The 23,583-nt window shown below is 44.0% G+C and overlaps 1 protein-coding gene across 3 annotated transcripts in view; it reads left to right on the top strand.

Annotated features, from left to right (window-relative positions):
- The window catches only part of AHCYL2 (adenosylhomocysteinase like 2), a 183,121-nt gene that overhangs the window by 112,448 nt on the left and 47,090 nt on the right, over positions 1-23,583 (top strand). For 2 of the 3 annotated variants that reach the window (XM_067534980.1, XM_067534981.1), the window contains exon 2: positions 12,988-13,096. In XM_067534980.1, the coding sequence (XP_067391081.1) occupies positions 12,988-13,096 (109 nt within the window). Of the gene's footprint in view, positions 1-3,397; positions 3,508-12,987; positions 13,097-23,583 lie in introns of those variants that run through there. The other variant, XM_067534982.1, reaches the window with a different exon arrangement.

The raw sequence follows: 23,583 nt of genomic DNA, 5'->3' as shown, positions 1-23,583 counted from the left end.
TGTCAGGATTACACATTAATTTAAGGCATGAGAAAGTTTGGCACAAATGGCTTTATACAGCTCCCTCCTCAAAAAGGATATGAACTGTAAGTCTTTTGAACATAATTGAAGGAGGCAGGGTTAGAAGTTAACTGAAGCAACTTAACCTTCACATTTTACAGCTCATTTCATGCAGGGCAGCTGTTGTCAATAAGCAAGGAGCATGTTTGTGTCACAGTGGAGGGAAAGGGATTGTGTCTACTTCAGCAAACCTGTTCTGTGTGTTTTGGATGTGTCTCAGGCATCCATACACACATCTCTGATTTCATGCAGAAAAGTGGAACAGGAGATAAAGCATCTCTCCTGGTAACCCAGGGTATTGTGTGTTGTTGCAGTCATGTGGTTTTCCTTTCATTAATAGTGATGAGATCTTAGTCAGTTCGGGACTTTCCACAAGTCCTGTGGTTCAAGCACAGTTTTCGGGAGGGGGGCAGGCGTTGTGGGTTCAGTTCCAGTCTCTGCTCATTATGCGGTCAGGCAAGTTGCATACCTGTCTGTGCCTCCATTTTTCCATTGGTTAATAGTAAAATACCTTCTCCACCGGAGTATTGGGAGCATTAAATAAAGCACTTTGAGATCCTCTGAGAGGAAGTGCTATAAAGGGTGAAGAATTTTCATAATAGTCATGCTGGTCACAACCACTCTAGATAAGAGTGCCAAACACTCTTCATTTTAATCCTGTTGTTTTTACAGCCTCATTACTTTACAAACCTTTTGGGTTGATAATTACTTGTTTTCTCCCTTAAGTTTGTCGTCTTCCCAGTTGGGTGTTCTGAGGGGCTGGAAATTTTCCCATTAGAAAAAGATGTTCTCATCACTTTGTTTCTCACAGGAATAACTGAATAAGGGCTAGACTTTGAAACATGTAACTTGGTATGTATAAAGACCTTAGTGATCATTACATTCTGGTTAGCTGTGTAGTAATCTAGAGCTTGCCCCGCTATATTTGCAGAAGTCAGTTTGCTGTGGAGCAAGGAATTTACAAGCTCCATTAGCAAATCCCCATGAACTTGTATGCTGCACAAAATCAGTAGCCCTGTTTCTTTTCCTTTGTTCTTTAAAAGAAACTAGGGATGTTAAGTGAAAAAAGTTAGCATTTTTGCAATGCTGTTTCCAAAATCAAGCACTCAAGACATTTCCAAAGTTAGTTCTTGCTGCAGCATTTACTCCTGTACATTACATACTGTTTTTATTGATATACTGTAACACTATATTAAGATTTACAATTAACAAAGCAAACAGGAATAGAAAATACTCCATATGCTCAACATGGTCAAATTAACATTGTTGGAAGACTAGATTACAACCCCTGCATTTATAGACTCATAGACTTTAAGGGTCAGAAGGGACCATCATGATAATCTAATCTGGCCTCCTGCACATTGCACTGTTAAAAGACACTTTTATCTTTGTAGCACAGATGATTAAAAAAGTGTTAACTATGTTCTCAAGCTGGGGTACACAACTGGATTTTAGTAGGACTGAACGTGGTTCTCTCCCATTTTTGCTGCAAGATAAAACTGCATTTTAACCACCTCAAGGAACAAGCATGTTGCACCTTTTCCCCTCTGATGAGATAGTTGTGTTAAGTAGTTTCTTTGTAGGTTTGTAGGATATTAAGCTTTGGTGTCTTAGGCTGTCTCTTCACTGAAAATAAGTGTCTTTTTTACATTGAGAGAGGTGTTCGTTAGCTTTCTTGATGTAAAATCTTAGTGGAGACAAGGCACAGATAATATTGACCTCACTATTTTTATTGAAGGTCAACCCTATATCCCCCACTTCTGGTTTACCCTGAATAACTACATCAAGGTAAAAAAGTGTCTCCTCTAGGATTTTAGATTGTTAGTAAAAACACACCTCTTTTGCTGTGAAGACATAGCCCGAGATGCAGTAATGGTGTTAATCCTAATGCCCTGGCAAATTTCCAAGTGGAATAATTATTTTGCGCCTCTCCACTCCCCTGTGCATTTTCAGTTGAATATAATATATTTCTTCACTTTGTAATAAGTTTTGGGGTGGTGGTACTTTTTAAGCAGCTGTAACTTTTCACTTGAGAACTACAGTAGCTGTCTTTCAGTAATGAAGGAAACTGAAGATTGACACCCAAATTTCATAGTGGTGGAGTATTGTCTGATGCTTAAAGCAAAAGATGAGGAGCTAGGATGCCTGGGTTCTATTCCCAGCTCTGCTGCAAATCATCTTTATGAGACCGGGAATATTTGTTTCCTCGTTTATAAAATGGGGATTCCCTAAATCCTTACCTCCCAGTGCTTTGAGATCCTCTGATAAAACATGCTATGGAAGAGCAAAATTCCATTACTTTAACTCAGTGAAGTATTTGGTGATAGCATATGATACTGGGGGAAGTTGGAAAACTAGCTGTATTTTGCCATACTTGTTTAGACTTTGCCATTAGCTAATCTAATTATGTACTATGGCTCTCCAGTATAAAATATTCTGGACAAGCACACTGAAATTCTGTGTAGAAAATTGCTTTGAGCACATCCAGAAGGGACAAAACTGTTCTGTGAACAGGGCAAAGTAGCAGGCTGTGGAATGATGATCTGACCCATTAAGTAAGAAATACAAATCTGCCTCGCTTCAAGTCTGCTATTACAAATGTCGACAGGAGAAGCTGTCCTGTCGGCGTAGCGCTGTGCACACGAACACTTACGTCACTCATGGGGGTGTAATATTCCCACTCCTGAGTGACATCAGTTTTGCCAACGTAGGCTGTAGTGTAGACATAGCCTTAGTCTTGTCATTCCCCAGTGACTCTGTGTTTTGAGAGCGCTTGACCCTTCCAAGGACAGAGAGCTCCGCACTTGCTGCCATGGGGGTTGGCATCATTTGAAAAACTTTTACCAACCCAACAAATGCCTTCATTGTTTTAGTTGCCCATTAGTTAATTTTGTTCTAATGAGGCTCTGTTAATGTAGTCATCTGACATTGGGAAAGGGAGTTGGGGGAGAACCCAAGTTAAAAAGAGCCTAATTAGCGAGTTAATTATAGCAGGCAAGAAAATGTACCAGTTATATAAATAAGTGATTGTTATGCACACACAAGTCAGGCCATGTTAGAAACTGCTGCTAATGGTTTAGAGGTCAGGGAACACTGTAACTATGTGTAAAACAAAAAAGAGAAAAGAGCTGTGACTTGTTTGCGAGAAGCTAGCAGAAATGCCTCATTAAATCTTGGGGTCCTGCCCTGCCAAATGGGCCATTGGACAGGGAGGTGGAAACCCAAGCAAGTGTAGCCCTCTCCTTACCTGTCCCCCCTCCTCCCCCCACCACACACAAAAAAAAAAGACTTGAAACCAGAGCAGACAGGATTTCTGATGCTGGAGGTATAAATAAATGGCCCGCAACTACACTGGATTGGAAGGGTTGCAGAAGGGCAGTAGGTAATAACACTATGCCGAACAAGAAGAAGTACAATGTGAATGGAGATTCAGGGATTAAAGCCCAGGTGAGGGCAACCTTTCGGTACTGTACTGTAAACTTTCTAGAACAAAGTACAATTGTTTTGTCTTTCTCCCCCGTCACTTACTTTTGGTATCGACTAAGCCCCTTCACCTGGTGTAAAATGAAGCATAATCTCCGGAGAATGCATCTTTGTTTATCTGTATCCTCTCAGGAATAGGGGGTTTAAGTGCCGCAGCTTTGAGTTGAACTTGTTATTTTTAGTGCCGTTCTGTTGTTTCTCTTCAGACCCTACTGTGCTGTGGGAAGGTATAGTGGAGATCTGGAGCAGGGAGGTTGGATGGGGAAAACCAGCATGTGAAAACCATGGCTTCAGATGGTCAGACTTGCTATTGAGTGTTGTAAATCTGTGCAGAGCTGGTCTTCAGTTGGAACTCCTGTGCACTGTCCTCGGGAAGAGGGGAGCTGTATTTTAGTTCATTAAAAAGAAGTGAGCATGCACCTGCATTTAGAAATCATTAAAAGTTGTGGCTCTGGCATGAATTCCAGCCTGAATCATTCCTTCTTGCCAAAGATCTATATGGCTGTTAGAAGCAGGTATATATAACTGTAGGTGGTTGAAGCAGGTCAGTCTCCTTCATCCAAGTGTTTGTGGTTTTTAAAGGTCTCGGAATTTATCACCTGAAAACTAACTCTCCTTGGGAAATTGATTGTTACCTTCAGAGGAACTTTTGTTTCTTGGGATAAACAAGTTCTACATGTAATCAGTATCCTTGCTTGTGCTGGTCTCAAATAGCAAGGGAGAGACTTGATTACAGGTTATGGTGGTAGCTTTCCTGAGGTGCAGCAGGAAAACAGCTCTTTCTGGGTAACTTTGTGGAAGTGGGTGTGAATTAATAGTTTTAAATGAGAATTTTGGTCTGACAATAAATGAAGTTTGAAGATCTGACTTCTTACTTTCTAGGTAGGGCATGCTTGTGTTGCAGAGATTCCAATTCTAAACTGCAGTCCTGATTTAGAAATTGTACCATTTTAAAAAATTGTATATATACACACCCACTCACAGTATGATCGTGTGTATGTGTGAATCACTATCATACTGTGTGTACACACATACAGAACAAATCTGTATATAATATACAGTCAGATTGAGCTGGTTATAGAAGTCAGGTTCCAGTTATTTACCTACACAGGACTGTGAACGAGAGTGGAAGGATATAATTTCATCAGAAGGACTTAGTGAAGTGTTATGTGAATTAAAACATGACTGGGGTGTGGACGGGAAGACATATCGCTATATATAGTGCTGCTGTTGTTTTGTTGTGTATATACCACTTCTTGGGATTCAGTGCCCTGTTTTAGTCACTCGCTCTTGGCTTGAGTAAGCGTTAGAGCAGAGGTGTGGTAGTAACATGACCTGTGTTCCAGTTCTGCCTAACTTGGTCACTGGTTTACTCTGTGACCTTGGGCAAGGCACTTACATTCCTGTGTTACTTTGGAAAAGTGCTTTGAAATCTCTATAAATGCTAAATATTATTGCATTTTTTACAGTGTTTGCATTGAAAAACCTTTAACAGACGATGCAGGGGAATATTAACAGAATGTTGCTTCTGTTTTGAATTGTGTAATAAGAGTTATTCACCCTTGTTAGTCTTCCAGCATATCTAACTTTTCCTAGAGCATCATTTTATGCCAATAATCTGATAGAATGAAGCTCTTCTAGCCATTGAGGGATGTGTTTAAATGAAAACAGCATTCTTGTAGAAAAATAGCAGTTCTTAGAAAAGCATGTATAAACCAATCTGTATATGCAAAACATCAGCTTCACAGGGAGTGGAGCTGTTTGAAGGATGGAAATGCAATTCCTGATTCTCACTTTAATTTGAGTTTACCACTTGCTTTTTTCTGTTTGTTGTCAGGTGTTCAGTAAAATGTTGTTGTTGATTGAGTGTCCTAGGGTGGTTCTTCGAGTAGTGTCCCTTTGGTGGTTCCACCGTAGGTCTGTCTGCGCCCCACCCTGCTGATGGGAGAACTTTGGTATCAGCCAGTCCCCCAGCTAGCGTGCCTGGGCATTCCTACCTCATTTCCTTCTCAACCACCCCTGACAGATTAACACCCTTTTAGTTTTGTTAATTTTAGCTTCCCTTGAAGATTTTTTCCTTTGTTACCTTTGAACAAGTGGGACTCGGAAGCAGCTCTCTGATCTGTCAGCATTTTCATTAGGTACTGTGACAGGGTCAGACTCGCTACCAGAGAGTGCTAGAAGGCCGATATATCAGCCCCAGGATCAGTAAGTCCCTTTTCCCCTGGTAGCTGAGCAGGGGTTACTCCCGGTTAATTAACACACCTGGAGCCAATCAAGGCCCTGCCCAGGACTTGTTAAAAGCCTCCAATGTTGATGATGGTGGTGGGGACCCCCTGGACAAGGGTATGCCTGGCACTCTAGGCTTCAAAAAGTGCCTCAGATGCAAGGAATCTGTCCCAGTGATTGATGGGCACTGGCAGTTCATTCACTGCCTGGGAGAAAGCACAATCCACAAAGGTGTGGTTGGTGCCAGCAATCAGACAGCGAGTTCAGGCTCAAACATTTGTTCATGGAGTCGGCCCTTCAGCCCCTGGAGTCTCGGCATGAACTCTCACCGCAACCTTCTACTTCAAAGGCAGGTCATCCCAAAGAGATGAGCCACTCACTTAAGGCCACTAAGAAAAGATCTGTGAGTCCCTGCAACGAGCCTCGATTGAGCCAGAAATTATATCCAGCTCCGTCAGTATCATTGGTACTGATGGCACCGAAGCAGTCTGATTCTGGTACCCAGCCCACAAATTTTGACCAGATATTGCCTCCAACTTCTGGGCCACATGGCCACGGGCACAGGGGTTATTGCTCATGCCAGGTTACTCATGAGATGCCTCCAAGCATTTTTCAGTTCGGTTTTCAGGCTGAACAGAGACAATATAAACAAGTGTCTGTTGATACCCACCAGGGACAATCAATCCTTGGACTGGTAGAAGAAGCCAGCACATGTCGTTATGGGAATCCCATTTATTCAGTCTTCCATCTCTCTACTCCTGACCACCAGTGCATCCCACACGGGATGGGGTGCCTAAATGATCTCACAACACAGGGCAAATGGTCCCACAACAGAGAGATGTCTTCACATCAACCTGCGCGAGTTCAGAGTGATCAGAAATGCATGTACTCACATCCTCCTGCTGATCAAAGACACGCACACAAGGGTCATGACAGACAACCTGGCCTGCATGTATTACATAAACTGACAGGGAGATGTCAGGTCTCATTCCCTGTGTGTAGAGGCACTAAAACAATGGAACCGGTGCATCTCCCACAATGTCCTAATATCAGCGGCCTATCTACTGGGAATACACAACACGATGGCTGACACACTCAGCCATGAATTCTCACATGACCACGAATGGGAGATAGTTGGTAATAGTACACAACATATTCCGACAATGGGGGACACTGGTAATAGACCTGTTTGCTATTTATGAGAACAAGAAATGTCCACAGTTCTGCTGCAGAGTGAGAATCGGATGACACTCCTTGGGAGATGCTTTCCTTCTTTCTTGGGACAAGGGCTTTCTTTCTGCCTTTCCCCTATTGCCTCTGTTACTGAAGGTCCTGTTGAAAATAAGAAGAAAAAGCTAACATCAGACTGATTGCTCCCACCTGGCTCAGACAGACATGGTACCCTGACCTGTCACAGCTGTCATTATGTCCACCGATGACTCTCCTGATCACCACGTCACAGAACAAGAGAGACACTCTTCATCCCAATTTGCAGATTCTGAGACTCAAAGCATGGCTCCCTCATGGTTCCACCACATAGAGACATTGTTACACTTACGAAATAAACAGCAGGATCTTATTCAGGGGATAAGGCAGTATGCTGCGTTTATTATGAATAAAAAAACATATTTGAAAAAGCAGTTGCCTTAAAACACACACACTCTCTCTCTCACTCACACACACTCTCTCTCTCACACACACACACACACACACACACACACACACACACACACACAAAAAGGAGGGATATAATTACCAGTCCCTTGTTGCTTGAGCTGAAACCACTGGCCAAGTGATTCAGACACGAGGTTGGAGCCAGTCTCTGTCGGTCGCAACGCGATGTTCCTTGGGGTATGCAGAATGAGCCCAAAGTCCAGTTTTCTTCTCCTCACTTTTATATTTATCCATCCCCATTCGGGTCTATGGATTTTGTTATGTCAGATAGTCTCCTGGTTTGATGTAATCATCAATTAGTTTGAAATTGCAAGTGTGACAGCCTTCTCATTATCCTTTCATTTCTGTTTCACACTTTATCTTCTTTCTGTCCTTGGGTGCTGACTCCCCGTTTTTTCCCGGGGTCGTCTTGATCTTCGGCCATCTGGGTTGAAAAAGTTCTTTAAACAAAAGCATCTTCTCTCCCTCCTGCCCTTGAAGACTGAGAACCACTATCTCAGCAATTATTTTCTGCCGTCTTATCTCAACAGACTCAAACTGCATTCACTTCTCATTCATACTCACTAAAAATCGTTACATTCTTATTTCATTACATTGGTACATTATCTTATGCTTACTTACTAACATAGTAAAATCCTTATACCTACACCAATTCTATTAATACCAATTTTACTAAAAGAAAATAAAAGAAATCTTATTTACCCTCTCATTGCCCCATAATTCATACATCAACCACATTCCTGATACGCATGTACCTTTACTTGTAAATAAAGAAAGCAATTAGTTTCAAAACATTCCTTCGTAGATGTTCACAAGCAGGGCCCCAATGTGTCATAAATGTCAAATCACAAAATGTTTAGGCAGGATGTTCCCACTCATACCAATTATCGGGCCTGGGGTGACATGAGCAAACAATCAATGTGTCCGGAACATCCTTATCTATAATGCCTATGTCTAGTTTTGTTCTTTTTTCCAGTGTAAGGATTTAACCCTTAAGCTCCAAATACGTATCCATGGTCCGGGCCTGCTTTGGTTCAGGCCTGTATTACAGTATCACTGCGCTGGGGCCTGCTGGGGCCTACAACATCGTGCTCAGAAGAGGTACAGGAGATGCTGTTACACAGTAGAAAGAGAGCTACTCGTCATACCTACCTTCAGAAATGGAAGAGATTCTAGATCTGGTGCCAGTCCATGTCTGTCACCCCTACTGCAGCCATCCTACCGGTTGTTTTAGACTACCTGTTGGCTTTAAAGTAGTTGGGACTTTATTAGTTAGCTGATGGTTCATCTGGCAGCAATTGCAGTCTTCCACCAGCAGGTAGAAGGATACTTAATCTTCTCCAACCTAACCTATGAAGAGGTTTCTTAAGGGCGTAGCAAACCTCTTCCCACAACCCAGGCTCCCTACTCCACAATGAGATCTCAGCCTAGTGTTAAAAGGACTTACTAGACTGCCATTTGAACCCATGGCCAGTTGTTCACTTACTCTCCTTTCCATGAAGATGGCATTCCTCATCACCATCATCTCTGCCAGAAGGATAAGGGAGTTGGGGGCTTTGATGGCGCATCCCCCTTTAACTGTGTTCTTCCCAGATAAGGTCCCACTTAGACCACATCCAAAGTTCATTCCCAAGGTGACTTCTGCATTTCACATGAATCAGATTATTCATCTTCCACCTTTTTATCCCAAACCCCATGAGGATAATAGGGAAGCCATCCTCCGTACATTCGGTGTAAGAAAAGCCTTGGCCTTCTATTTGAACAGGACAAGGGCTTTCAGGAAATCCCAGAGACTTTTCCTGTCCGTTGCAGATAGGTCAAAAGGCACAGCGATCTCAGCTCAGAGACTCTCTAAGCGGGTCTCTGATTATATTAAGCTCTGTTACCCATTGCTTAAGGTAGCTCTCCCATCTTCAGTACACATGCATTCTACGAGGTCAGTTGTCTCATACGTCGCCTTCTCCAAGGGTATCCCTATATCAGAAATCTGCAGAGCAGCTACCTGGGCATCTGCACACACCTTTGCAGAACACTACGCCATCCTGGGGGATTCGGCTGCAGACACCAAATTCAGTGCCGCAGTTCTATCCTCTGTATCAGATTAGACTCTGAAGTCCTGGCCTCCAGTGCTGGGTAATGCTCAGGAGCCAACTACAGTGGACCACCCATAGGGATGCTACTCAAAGAAGAAGAGGAAGTTACTCACTTTGTGCAATAACGGTGGTTCTTTGGTTCTTCTGTGGTGCTCCACAACCCGCTCTCTTCCCCTGTACTTCAGAGTTCTAGCAGTTGACTCTGTGGTAGAGAAGAAACTGAGGAGGGAATTGTCCACGCACGCTGGCTAGCCTTGTGGCAGGCAGGGAGCAGTGCATGTGCGGGCGGGATGCACTACTACCAAATTTTTCTGATCAGCAGCGCCAGGACGCAGACACCTCTACAGTGGCGCACCTATAGGGAGACTCATCTTGAAGAGCTATCGTTACTGGACAAAGTGAGTAACTTCCTCTTCCTGCAATACCAGCTTTAGGATTGTCAGGAAAAACCTAGGTTGCTGTTGCAAACCTTATAATCCTTTTTTCTGTAGCCATGACAGCAGCAGAATCATTTTATTCACCCCATGCCCTGTCAAAGTTCCAAAACAGTTCTCTGCATTCCTGTTGGTGCCTTGAAGTACCACCAAAACAGTCTCAATAATCCCTCCAACCTACCCGTTCATCACTGTTTAGTGATGTGGTGCTCCCTTCCCTGCACTTGCTAGTACAAGGAATGAGAAATTGGGACTGTAAATTTAGCATTCCTTTGTGCCAGTATGGAGCATTGCAGCTTAAACTACTGTGCTCGAATATGAGCTGCTCCCAGAAAGGGGTCAAGTTCCAAGCAGTTAGGAGAAATCCTGAAACAGAACCAACTACTCAATGTATCGTAAGAGGTTAATAATTACAATTGATGGTTTACAGTGTTTTGAAGGTGTAAATAATTAACACTTATTGGGCCAGACCCTCTGTTGGTGCAAACTGATTACAGTGAAGTCACTGGAGTATTGCCAATTTACACCAGCAAAGAATCTGGCCCATTATTCTTAATTATCGAGTAAAGAATTATTTCTGGTTTCACTGAGGCTATGTACACACTGATGGTGGCAAATTCGCTGCCATCAAATCGATTTTTCTGTTTCAATTGAGCAGCAGTGAAGACATGCTCAATTGATCCGGAAGTCGATCTAATAAAACCACCTCCTCAAAAAGCATAGCGCTGCGTTGATGGGAACGCATTTCCCATCGACGCAGTGCAATGGAGACAACGCCCTAAAGGGAAGTTACAAAGTTGACGGGAGTTACGTAAGCTACTCTGCGTAGCTTGTGTAACTCCCATAGATTGCTGCTGAATTTTGCCGGCAGTGTAGACCTGCCCTGAGAGAACTCTAACACTTTAGCACACACAAAAAACAAACAAACAAAACACTTCGGCATCAATGCTAAAAATCTAACACAAAAAGTCAGACATTGGAAGTGAATTTATCTGTGTCTAATAGACATGTGCCCTGAAATGTTTGCTGAATTGTGGCATAGTAATAGTGTAGGGAAGTGAAAGTAGGTCGCCTAGTGTCTATCCTTGGTTCTGCCACTGGCTTGCTGTATAACCTCCCACGAATCAGATACATTCTTAGCTTTAGTTTCTCCCTTTATTAAAACATGAATACCTGCCTCAGATGGTAGCTTAGTGCTTGCAGATGCCTTGTGAACACTGGATGAAAGGTTGCTATAAAAGCGTAGTTAAGAAAATGAAAAGTTCAAATAACTATTGTGTTTTGTAAATGAACTGAACTTTTATTCAATAAAGAATCTTTTGTTGAAAGTTATAAGATGTCCCTTTATAGGGACTTGAAGGGTCTGGGGATAGGCAGTGGGCAATGGAGCTTTCACTGGTAGTCATCAGTAAATAATCGAGTCCTGTTTAGTAGCTATCACTATCAGACAGCTGTTTGGCCTATGTGGAATGTGGTTTCAGTCAGTTCCTAATAAGAAAATGGCTACATCACAAAACCATTGTTATATTTGGCCTTCTTACTGTTAGTTTCAGCAGGGGTCAAGGGTGGAATAAGACATGGGACTGGGTGGAATAAAAACTCCCTATCACCTGCCCCTCCCTTGTTCCTAGAGATGGTAACATCCGTGAAAGGGTTGAAGCACACTGGCAGAGGATGACAATGAGCCTTTTCTGTAAGTAAGGATGCCAAGTTTGGTTTTATTCTGAAAAGTGAAATGGCACTACCTTAACAATTCTGCCTGCTACATGCTTTCAGAAAGATCTGCTGACTTTACCAACTTAAAACAAGTTTTGATTTCTGTTAGCCTGACAGAGTCAAGCCAGCTCAAAGAGAGTGAACTGGAGTCTGTCCTTTCCTGTGCACGATAGTAGAATTATTTTTCCATCTTTCAGTGATTGAGGTTAATGGGATTGTCCAGGTGTTGCCAAGAGCTTAACTTGGCCTGTAGGATTTTGATTATTGATGCTGATGCCTGAGATGGAAAGAACTCATCTTGTTTCTCAGGTTCCACATTGAGTCTGCAGGGTTGGCAGTTACCACCCCCTTCTTATCATTTTACTTGTTAACTGAGCACATCTAATCATTGGGGAGGGTAAATACAGAGCCCCGCCATGATGTGTTTATCATTACTATAGCATTGCTTGTAAGAGTGTTAGCTTCAGTCTCCTGGCCAAATTCGAATTTGGACAATTACAGTTTGCCAAAATAAATGTCCGACTGCAGTTTCAGTTGTAAGTGGTGTCCTTCACTTTTTGACTTGTTACATAGAGTTTTCTGTACACTATTAAACAGCTGTCATGTTCCATCTTAGAGGAGATGAAGTGATCCTAACTTTACTTTGTGATCCAGCTGTTACTTTGTCCTCCTTTTTGACTTTGTGGTAGCCACATTTATACAGATATGTCAACTTGCCACATAGTCAAGAGGCTGGATGTTTCTCCAAGTGTCACACCCCAGAATTATGATAGCCACATCTTCTGTGGCTAATCTTATATAATCCATCGTATGAAGTAATGCTATGAGTGTTGCTTTATTTCTACCCCTCGTCTTTTGCACAGCAGGTATCTAGCATTTCATGCTCTCCATATTTCTTGCCAGGTCTGTGGCTGATGAAATAATCTCCACTTCAATTCTAGAGACTTCTGAAGGCCCCCATTATAATAACCTGCACTGTTTTCAGTTTTAGAAAAAACATGTAAATTACTGGAACAGAAGTGTCTTTATTTTTCTAACTAGTGTGCCTGTTGGGAAAAGTGATTGAAACATGAGCTTTCGGTGTTTGTGGGGGAGAATGGGTTTATACCATGTGTGCTAAGCTAGGACCAAATTAACACTCCCCAGTTACACAGTGGAAACTGCTACTCTGTCTCCACTGAAATAATGCAAATAGCTCCTTTCCAATGTAGTCTTTGGGACTGTTAGAATTAGCCTACTCTGTCAGGCAATGGATTTTTTTTTGTATAACTCATGTAACTGGGGTTCTTTCTTCACAGATCCAATTTGCTGACCAAAAGCAAGAATTTAACAAGCGCCCAACGAAGATTGGTCGCCGTTCTCTGTCCCGTTCCATCTCTCAATCATCTACAGATAGCTACAGCTCAGGTAAGTACTGCTGCTGGCTCCCTCCTGTCCATGTGCCTCTTTAAACTTCAAGTGCTCTTTTGTGCATTTGTCTGCTGGGCCTTCACTCACATCTTGGGATCTCACAGTTTCTCCTTTATACCTCTAAGGTTTAGGAGAGGGGCTGATGAGAAGCTGTGTTGCTATTTTCCTGTCTCCACATACAGCTGGCACCTGGATGCAGCAGTAAATGGATTTCTTAGGAAGAGTCTGATTTAAAGTTCAGTTTTAAGCTTCCCTGAGTCTCTAACTCCACTACCCCTTCCTCGAATCCCTCATGTGTCATTCCAGCTCCTCCTACCTTCCACGGCTCTGTGCAACTTCACACCCAGCTTACAACTGTGCTCATATTTTATCTCATTCCTCCATATTAGCTGTCCTAATTGTTCTTCAGGTATGTGTCAGTGTGGATCCCACGATAGGCGGTCATGTGCGCAAGATCAGTCTTTTGAACAGCACCGTCCATTGAAGCCGCACGTGCACCCGTACCTACTTGTGCTACCATATGAAAGCATAAAGGGTGGAGCGGCTCAGTTTCTTCTGCCCATGGCTGTGAGATGGGACCTAGTGTATATCTAACCTGCTAGTCTATAGCTCCATCTAACCCTCTTGGAATTCTTAATAAATAAATAAATAAATAATAAATACATTAAAACAGCGGTTCTCAACCGGTGGTACGTGTACCACCGGCGGTATTTACTGGAGGGCTGTGTGGTACGCGCAGCGCTGAATCCGCCGCCGCTGGATGGGCCCTGCCACTCACCCTTGCGAAACTCTGTCGAGAAAAATGGGGAAACGGCGGAAGGGTTTCGGCGGCGGGTATTGTTTCCGCCGCAAAACCCCGCCGCCCGTCTCTCCCCGCCGCCGCGAAACCCCGCTGGAAATCCCTCCCACCGCCGCCGCGAAACCCCGCCGCAAGTCCCCTCCCTTTTTTTCCCCCGAGTGGTACTCGGGTTGGGTACAGTCGGGTCAAGTGGTACTTGACCTGACTGTTCCTGGCCCGAGTGGTACTCGGGAAAAAAAGGTTGAGAACCGCTGCATTAAAACATAATTCAGATCTCTTCTGCTTCTTTTGAAGAACCACTATGAATGAGCTCAGCCCATCTGGACTGATTATTGATGCCTGTTCGGGATGCCTTAACATGGCAGACTTTCAACCTGTGAGCTTCAAGCTCTGCCCTTCCTGCAGCAGGCTAATTCCGTTAAGATAGGCACAAAGGATGCCTCTTCTGTTTGGGAGAGTGTCATGTACCGGATATGTGCTGGTCGTTCTCTTCCAGGAAGTGCAAGTTGTGGGATCACACTGAAGCATCACTTCTTGGAGCAATCTATGAAGGTCTTTTTGGATCTGGAAGAGACAGGTACCAGAGCCCACCAGGTAATGGACAGACCATCTTCCTTGAGTGCCCTGTTTAGCAGACACACGATGCCTAAAGCCAGCACACACAAGACGGCACTGAGTAAGACTCTAAGCTAACATTTCCAGTATCAGAGTGCACCGAGAGAGAGACTTCCCAAACTGCAAGGACAGAGACTTCATGTGGAGCTCAGTGTCTTCTCCTAAGAACAGATCATGTAAGTCTTTGGAAGAAAACCACTGAGCCCCACACAGCGCCGAGAGCTAATGATGAGGGACCACCACAGCACAGATGAAAAAGTTCAGTGGCAATAGTGACACAATCTTCGGCATTTTTGCCTTCAGCAGAATCACTGAGGAAGCTGAACATGCCCCTGGAGGAACTTGGAACTGAGGTGCTTACCAGTATTGAAGCAGACCCTGGTTCTGAGAGCATCATATACCTTGGTGCTACCACTAGAGGAGATTTACTCATCTTCTCCATCAGTGGGCCACATGTTCTCACCTCCTTTGAGCTGAGAATCCTCTCCCGTGAGATCCATAGATAACACAACAGAAAGACTCAGGTGGCTCTGGCTCAACCTACAGAGCTCAGCCACCATCACATCAGGAATGTCACTGGACTGGCTGATGTCAAACGAGCCTGCCATCATTCAGATAGCATGCTGCTGTGGCCCTATTGAGCTTGCTAGGATCTGTCTTCATAAGCTTCTAGGAGCCAATCTCCATCTCATTCCATGAAGAGAGAGAGATCATGCTCCCCAGAGGCACCCTTAGCCAGACAATCAACACTGAGCCCAGGGACAAAGAAACAACAGTGTTCTTCCTCGCCACCTAAGGACCTTTCATCTTCATCACCCGATGCAGCAGTGGTGGTATCAGGTATCTAGTATCAGTGCTGGATGACATTAAATCTTTTCAAGAACTACTCATGAGAATCAGAGATGCTAGAAATAGAGGCATCTGTCATACAGTCTCATAAAATGTTCATCATACTGACATCTTCAGGCCACACCCTAAGTTCATACCTAAAGTGGTCTCAGAATTTCACTTGAATCAATCATTTAACCTGTCAGTCTTCTTCCCGAAACAACACTCGGTGCTAGGGGAGAAGAAGCTACTCTCTGGATGTTTCAAGAATCTTGCTCTAGTATCGTAACATGACCAAGCCTGTCTCCTTGCCTATTTGTGGCTATATCCTGCCCATCAAAAGGCCACACCATCTCATCACAGAGAATCTGGGTGGATCATGCAGTGTATTTGTACCAGCTATCAGATAGTTTTCCCTCTAAAAATTAAGGCGCACTCAACCAGGGCAGCCAGCCTACTTTGGAAATGTGCCAGTGTCTGAGATATGCAAGGCATCCATATGGAGCAACCCACTGACCTTTGTTAAGCATTATGACCGTGTCATGAGAGCCAGGTCCGATGCCAAGTTGAGGAAGGCAGTGCTTCAATCATTATTTGACTAATGGAAGTATTCATTCCCACTCTCCAGGGAGGATACTGCTTGCCGGTTGCTTATAGTGGGATCCACACAGACATACTCAAAGAACGAATGGATTCTTACCCTACAGTAACTGATTCTTTGAGACGTGGTAGTCAGTGCAAGTCCCACAACTCTCTCTCCAGCCCCGCTATTCAGAGTGCTCAGCAGCACGGGCTTTGCATTGTGGGAGAACTGAGGGAAGGCTGCAGCTGCCACACACTTTATGCCCTTGTTCAGAAGCATGAGGCGGCATGGGGCACATGCCCTTGACAGACTGCTATGCAGAAACTCAGATCTTGCACACATGAGGTGCATGCGCACTTACGGTGGGATCCACGTTTGACTACAGCATCTCGAAACACCACAGTCACTGTAGGATAACTTCCCTTTGTCTTCTCCTCCCACTTTTGGACAGCCTCCCATGTTGTGTATTCCAAATGTCCTTCCTCTCTTGTCCCTCCTGAAAACCCACTCCTCTGAGAAGCCACCTGTGCTGATCTCTATGACAATGTCTCCTACCTGAGCCATTGTCTCAGTTTCTCTGAATGAGACTGCAAAGTTTTGGGGGTAGGGGCTAAATCTTTTTCATGCTCTCTAAATAACAGGTGGAGGATTCACCTAGTAGTTTGGGGGCAGCCTAGTTACAAGTGGGCTTGATTGTTAATGACTTGCGGCTGTTTTTTCTAATTCTTGGACTCTCTTTCTATTGTTGCAGAAGAGAGGCCCAAACAGCTGAGTGTGGGCTCTTCTCTGCCACACTCAGCACAGGCAAATGCCAAGGGAACTCTCTCTGTCCCCAAGGAAGCAATGAAGATGTGGCTAGCTCATCCAGGTGTAGTAGGGTTTTCACCCACACTTTTGTGCTGGGCTGCCATGTTCCTTAATAGTATAACCCACCCTGCTTTGCCCCTGTACTGTGTGAACACTCACCTTGCGGCTGGGAGGGTGACCTATTTCTCCCATGGCGTCTGTGTTTCCCCACAGTGGGTTCCTAGGAGGTGTGAAGAAACAATGCATGCTGTGTCCTCCCCAGACAATTAGCCCAGACTCAACTTTCACCATACCGGTCATAGAGACAAGTATGTCTCAATGAAGCCTGAAATCTAACTATACCCGATGGTGATAACACAAGCTTTAAGATGGCACTAACATTTAGACTGTCTCTACTATAGGTCTGTAATCTAATATAACATTGCACAGCCTGTACAATGCTCTTTGAGAGCTAATCAATATTCTAATATGAATATTTGGTATGATTCTAATTTTTTTAAGACTAATAGTCTAGCGTCAGTCTAACTAATATTTCTTCATTTCATGGGTGCTCCAGATCCATAGATGAAAGAGCTCGGAGTGATTTCCTGTGAACTCTCCTCCATCTCTTGCACTTTGTCTCTCCCACTGCAACATCAGCAGTTAAATGTGTGTTAATAAAACAGTGCAGTGTTGTGCTAATGAAAAATTTGACAGCCCTGGGGACTGAAGCCTTCTGCTCCCAGGACAATTGCGTTAGCAGGTAGCAGAGAATCCCATCAACATACCTCATCCTTGACCTGGAGACCGGTTCAATAGCCAGAAGGGGTTTTTAGTTGACAGATGCATTGAATCCCAGCACCTCTGCTGAATGCCAGTAAGGGCGGCAGTTCTGCTGTTCTTGTGATGTGTACTCCTGTCCCTTGAGGAACGGGGCTGAGTCGGACCCTCAAACTTATTTCATGTAAACCACCAAAGAATTAGCTAAACATATCAACTTTCAGTTTCTACACTATTATTCATTACCAAGGATAATCAGTAATCATTCTGTCTGCTTTCTTTAAAGCAGCAAAGAACCTCTCTTGTGGCCTAGTTAATCAAATGATCATTTCTTTATCAATTAAGGCTGGGATTTCCAAAGGGACCTGGAGAGTTATGTGCCTAACTCCCTTAAGCCCTTTTGGAAAACTCCCAGTTGTATAGATCACTGATGTGCTATAATGCTGTCTCCTGGGAGCACCTTCTTAAAAATTTTACCACTAAACTAAAGGCTGGAGGGGAAGGGGGGAATTTCCTTGCCTCTAGGGTCTGCTGATTTCTTGCCATTGCTAACAAACTCCTGACAAAGGTGACTAAATTCTGAGGCTCCTAAAATACTTCTGAAGAGCAAATTATTTGCTGTTTGGATGGGACTAGATGGCACCAAATGGTAGGTATATTTAAAAAAAAATCCTGGAAAGAAACTACCAGATACCCTACCAGGTTTTTATCCCTACCCACGCCCTACTTTGTTATATGATTTAGGGACGCTTTCCTATATCTTTCAAGAATAAATCATAAGCACCTCAAGCAACATATGGTGTAATGTGTTTGCTTGCCCAGTGACTCGCTTATTCATAGGCTTGGCAGGATTTGATTTTAATTTTTTTGTAATTCTGATGGATAATGTCAGTTTGTTTTTAAACATATTTATTTTTTTATCAGTTACAATTTTCATTTGCAAAAAGTTATGGATTTTAAGCATTTTTTCCTATTTTTATCTGTTTTCAGAGTTGTGGGAAATTATAGGGAGTGGTCAGACAATAATTTAATTACAGTACACTTTGAGATGCAAAAAATTAAAACTTTATAATTGTGAGAACACTTTGTCAACATCATATGTCAAATATATGAAGTAAATATCCTTAAATCAAACTCTTAAGTTCTCAAGCAGCATTTTTCTTTCTTCGCCTATATTTAAATTTCTATTATCATAGGTGGAAATATTTCTTTATCGGTGTATGCATGGTGAAATTGATGTTTACCAGCCTTTACCAATAAACATCTAATCTTTCTGAGCCTACTTATATAAAAATCCAATCCCTGTGTTTCACTGAAAGAAAATTCAGATCGTTTTTGGCCCATGCAGTTCTTTCAGTGTTTCAGATGTATTTATTCTTGTGGTCATCTTGTATGCCTTGTAGATACCAAAAGGCTCACAGTACAGTTTCACAGCCAGTCTGCCCAGCTAGCTGTCACAGCAAGTGGGGGAAAGGCAGCTATTTACAACTGTGACCTGGCTTTAGTCATAGTAGCAAGGCAGCACAGCCTAGTGGTCTGTGTGTGGTAATCCTGTCTCCGCCAGTGACTAAGTGGCTTGGCCTTGGGCAAATCATTTAATCTCTGTGTCTGTTTTTCCCTCTTCTGTAAAATCAGGATAATCCTTACCTACCTTGCAGAGGTTTTGTGTGGATTAGTGAGTTAATATTTGTCCAGCACTTTGAAGAGCTTAAGTGCTAAGTGTTGTTGTGTTGTGCACACTACACACATTTATTGGTTATCAAAATAAGATTAAGTTAATAATGTTTTTAATTAAAGGAGATTGATTTCTTTCTCACGCTGTTTCATAACTGTAGTGGGGTCAAATAGAAAAAGAACAAGGTACATTTTGTATTAGCTTGTAATGGGCATCTTTGAGTGTCTTGGAGGTGTGGGGGATAGGGGAGGAGTAATTGGTTAGTGGGGGAAGTGCCCTTGTTTTGGAATGTACTCTGGTTCCTCTTTCTCTCACTGTTTAAAAATAGTCTAGCAGTATCAGTAGTCAGATTTGCCTGGATCCAAACCCTAAATTTGAGCATCCTTGAATTCTGGGAAAGTTCAGATCCACATCAAGTTCTTGCTGGTTGGGACTGTTTCTAGTCTGCAGCTGTTTTCCCTTCTCTTAGCCATTGGATAGTGCTGCCATTACTTTGACATCACTTTCCTTGGTTTTGCTTACTACAGTGTAGTTCATATTTAAATTTGTAAATCACTGAATGGGCCCTGACCTAACTTCAAAGTTTTCACTCAAACAGTTTCCAGGTAAATTGGGATGCAATTTAGGAGACAGGTAGATCCTGCAGACTTCTGGAATCTTGCCAAAATATGTGTATTGGGGAGATCCTGTCCTCAGTAATTTTCTCATGTGCCGCAGGAAAGAAGGGCTCCCACATAGCATAACTTTCTCTATGGCTGTTAACAGTGAAGAACGCAGCATGTATGAGAATCTAGTTACTGCCTACGTTTTTAAGGCTTTGTTACAAAAACTACGTTCAGCCCAAGGACTAACTCCAAGAGACGGTTTTAAAAAACCTTTGCACAGATTAGCTGTTTTCAAGAAAATAATCCTGCATTAACTAGTTAATCCTTAAATCAAACTCTTAAATTCTCAAGCAGCATTTTTCTTTCTTCACCTATATTTAAATTTCTATTATCATAGGTGGAAATATTTCTTTGTCGGTTTGTGTGGGTATGGTGAAATTGACGTTTACCAACCTTTACCAATAAAAATGTCATCTTTCTGAGCCTATTTAGATACACCAAAAGGCTCACAGTACAGTTTCACAGCCAGTTTGCACAGCTAGCTGTCACAGCAAGTGGGGGAACTCTGATCCCAGAGTTCAATATTATGTAACTTGCTTTCTTTATTAAAAGATAGGCTTCCAGTTCTTCACCTCTTTGAATGTGTGTTGCTGCTGGTGTGCTGCTTGCAGGGTCAGACTTGCCTTTCGCACCCTTGCAGGGGACAGATCCTTTGCAGAGAAATTTCAGCAATGTATAATTCTTAGTAAGCAGATTAGGCCCAAGCAGGTCTTGGGGAGCCTGGCACACAGACAACACCAGCACTAAGCTTTTTTACCGGGGGTGTTCTAAAGTGCCTGAGGCTAGAAGAGTCAATGACCAGCACACTGGGTGCTGTGTAAAAGACCATATTCATACTGGCAATACAGAGGGAGGTTTTTAACTGCTTGGTTGAGATTTCATGACACCTAAATGCTAATGAAAGGCCATGGGGCTCTGGAAAGAGGAGATTGCATCCTATAACTTGAATTCTTTGAGTAGATTATCAGTAACAAATCTCCACTCTTGGGATACACCCATGCATGCCATTGAAGCTTGGATCCCTCTGGAAAGTTCTGACTGCTGGGTGGAGGGACAGCACACAAGCTCTTAGACCTGGAATACTCCATGAGGGGCTGTATAAGGGGAAGTGGACCCCCTGTGTCACCTGAGTTCCTCTTCAGACCATGTAAGCTCAAAAGAGGTCAGTGTGCCTGCAATTCTTGTCAAAAGATCTTGAAAGGATTCTAAAGTCCTCTGGAGGAAAACTGTAGAGAATTCAATCAGGGCTGGAGGGCAAACAGTGTGGATCAAGCTCTTGAGAGGTACATGTCAAGTACATTGCAATAAAAAAAACCTGTGGCACCGAGTCTCAGAGCCCAGGTCAAGTGACTCGGGCCCACTGGGCTAAAAATGGCAGTGTAGCCGTTTGGGCTCAAGCTAGAGCCCAGCCTCAGACCCACTGCACTCACAGGGTTTCAGAGCCTCGGCTCCATTCCGAGTCCGAGCATCTACATTACAATTTTTAGCCCCGCAGCCCAAGCCCCATGAACCTGGGCTAGCTGTGGCCTTGCTGCAGGTCTTTTCTTGCAGTGGAGACATACCCTCCAGGAGGTTCTAATCAGCGGAGAACTCTGTATTCGCTGTAAGTAGAGCAGATGGGATGGGAGGTTCCGTCACTCTAGGTTCCAGCTGCTTTGTCTTTGGAATGGAATGTGTGGGTGATGGTTTCCAGTTGGTCGCTGGCCGCTAAATGTTGCTTTGACTGTCAAGCCTAGAGCCGAGGGGCTCAAGGAGCCTGGCAACCCATAAAGATAAGATGATACCAAGAGTCCCCTCAGAGACTTTTGATGAACCAAGCCCAGCACTTAGTCCATCACCATCGAGGTTGGAACCAAAAAGGATTCGGGGTAAGGCTTTGGAAACAGAAAGCTCTTGGCAGAGGTTTCAGACTCCTCCTTAGATGACAGCAAGGTCAACTCTGAGAGATCACAGAACTTAATCTTTGATGCCAGTCAAATCCCGTGTTTTGCCTCAGTAATTGGGATGAAGGGGGGAGGGCTCTCGTACTGAGTCATCATACAAATCTGTCTTTGGTGGGTTGTCCTCAGTTAAATCTCTTAGATGCCAGACATGGAACTGAGCTCAGAATACTAGCTGCCTGTCCAAAGGTTTGTGGAGAAAGAGGCTCTGTCATTGGCACCAGCCATAATGATGCTTCTTCGAGTAGTGCCCCATGGGTGCTCTGCTGTAGGTGTGTCTGTGCCCCCGCGCTGCTGATCTGAGAACTTTGGTAGCGATCCGTCCTGCCCTGCGATAAGGCCAGCCAGCGTGCGTGGGCATTCCCTCCTTAGTTCCTTCTCAACCACCCCTGGCTAGAGAAGGAGCTAGAGCTGTCCATTCGTGGATCATTAACTCCCTTTAGTGTTAATTTTAGCTTCCCTTGAAGCTTTTCTTTGTTACTTCATTTGTTTTTTGTTGGCCATGCCAAAGAAAACAAGAAAATAAAGAAGGGTTTGCTTCCCACCAAGCCTGGGGGAGGGGCACCCCTGAAAAAGTGCCTGGTTCTCCAGGCTTCCAAAAGTGCTTCAGTTGCAAGGAATCTATCCCAATGCCTGACAAGCACTCGCAATGCGTTTGCTGCCTGGGAGAAAAGCACAATCTGCAAAGATGTGGTTGGTGCCAGCAACTAAAACCCAGGTCCAGGAAAGACAAGAGTTAAGGCTCAAACTCCTGCTCATGGAGTCAGCCCTTCAATTCCCGGAGTCCTGGCAAGAGCTCTCACTGCAACCTTCTACTTCAAAGGCAGATGATCCCAAAGAGATGAGCCACTTGCTTAAGGCCAAAAGAAAAGGTCTGTGAGTTCCTGCAGCAAGCCCCGATTGATCCATAAATGATCTGTGGTATCATCGGTACTGATGGCGCTGAAGCCGCCTAATGCTGTTACCCAGGGCACATGGGGTACCGAGCCAATGGAACAAGTTGGTCTGCCCAAAGACCCGATGGGCATGGGCAAAGAAGCACCGGTACTGCAGGAGCATAAAATATCTGCTCTGGGGAAGGCTATGTGGGCACAGAAATTGGCATTGGCACTGGCACTGAACTTGTTGCGCATGGTACCGATGGACCGTATGACAGGTCCCCAACTCCAACTTCATTGGTGCAAGCCTCTCGTTACCAACATTCACCACTGGCACTGACGCTGTCTGCATCGCTGGATTTCCGGTGGGCAATGGATCTCTCTGTGTCTGACGTACCGGACTCACCCCTATGTAGTACTGGGGCCTCAGCACCAAGTTCTCCCAGAGCATTGGGCTCACTGTCATCTGTCTGCTGTGCACTGCCTTTCTCATCATCAGAGTCTGAAAGTGAGCGAGAGGACTTGGGTTCCCACCATTCTTTTTACCTGCCATATGGGACCCAATCTCATTATAGGCACCAGGTGTGTCGTCCACCCGACCCTTCACTTCCATGGTTTAGCCAACCGTGGTACCAGCCACCAGTCCCCTACCCTCAATGGTGTACTGGAACCCTTGTCAGGTTCAGAGGCAGCAAGTCTCCCAGGCCCCTATCATGGCATACCAAGGGGAAAGGAGTCATCCTCCTTCAGCTGTGGCTGTGAAACCTCCTGACCAGCCAGGGAAGGGAGTTATTGCAGAGACAGAGGCAGAAGAGAGTCCACAAGCTCATTTCTTGTCATTCTCATCAGCCAAGGTGGTAATGCCCCTTTCACCATCCATGGCTGGTGATTTTAAATCATTCCAGAATCTAGCTCAAAGGGTGGCAGAAGTCCTG

Source organism: Emydura macquarii, unplaced genomic scaffold (genome assembly GCF_026122565.2).
Source record: "Emydura macquarii macquarii isolate MOO-44397 ecotype Brisbane River unplaced genomic scaffold, CSIRO-AGI_Emac_v2 contig_3470, whole genome shotgun sequence".
Taxonomy (NCBI): domain Eukaryota; kingdom Metazoa; phylum Chordata; order Testudines; family Chelidae; genus Emydura; species Emydura macquarii.
The sequence above is the reverse complement of the archived record's forward strand: the minus strand, read 5'-3'. Positions and strand labels throughout refer to the sequence as shown.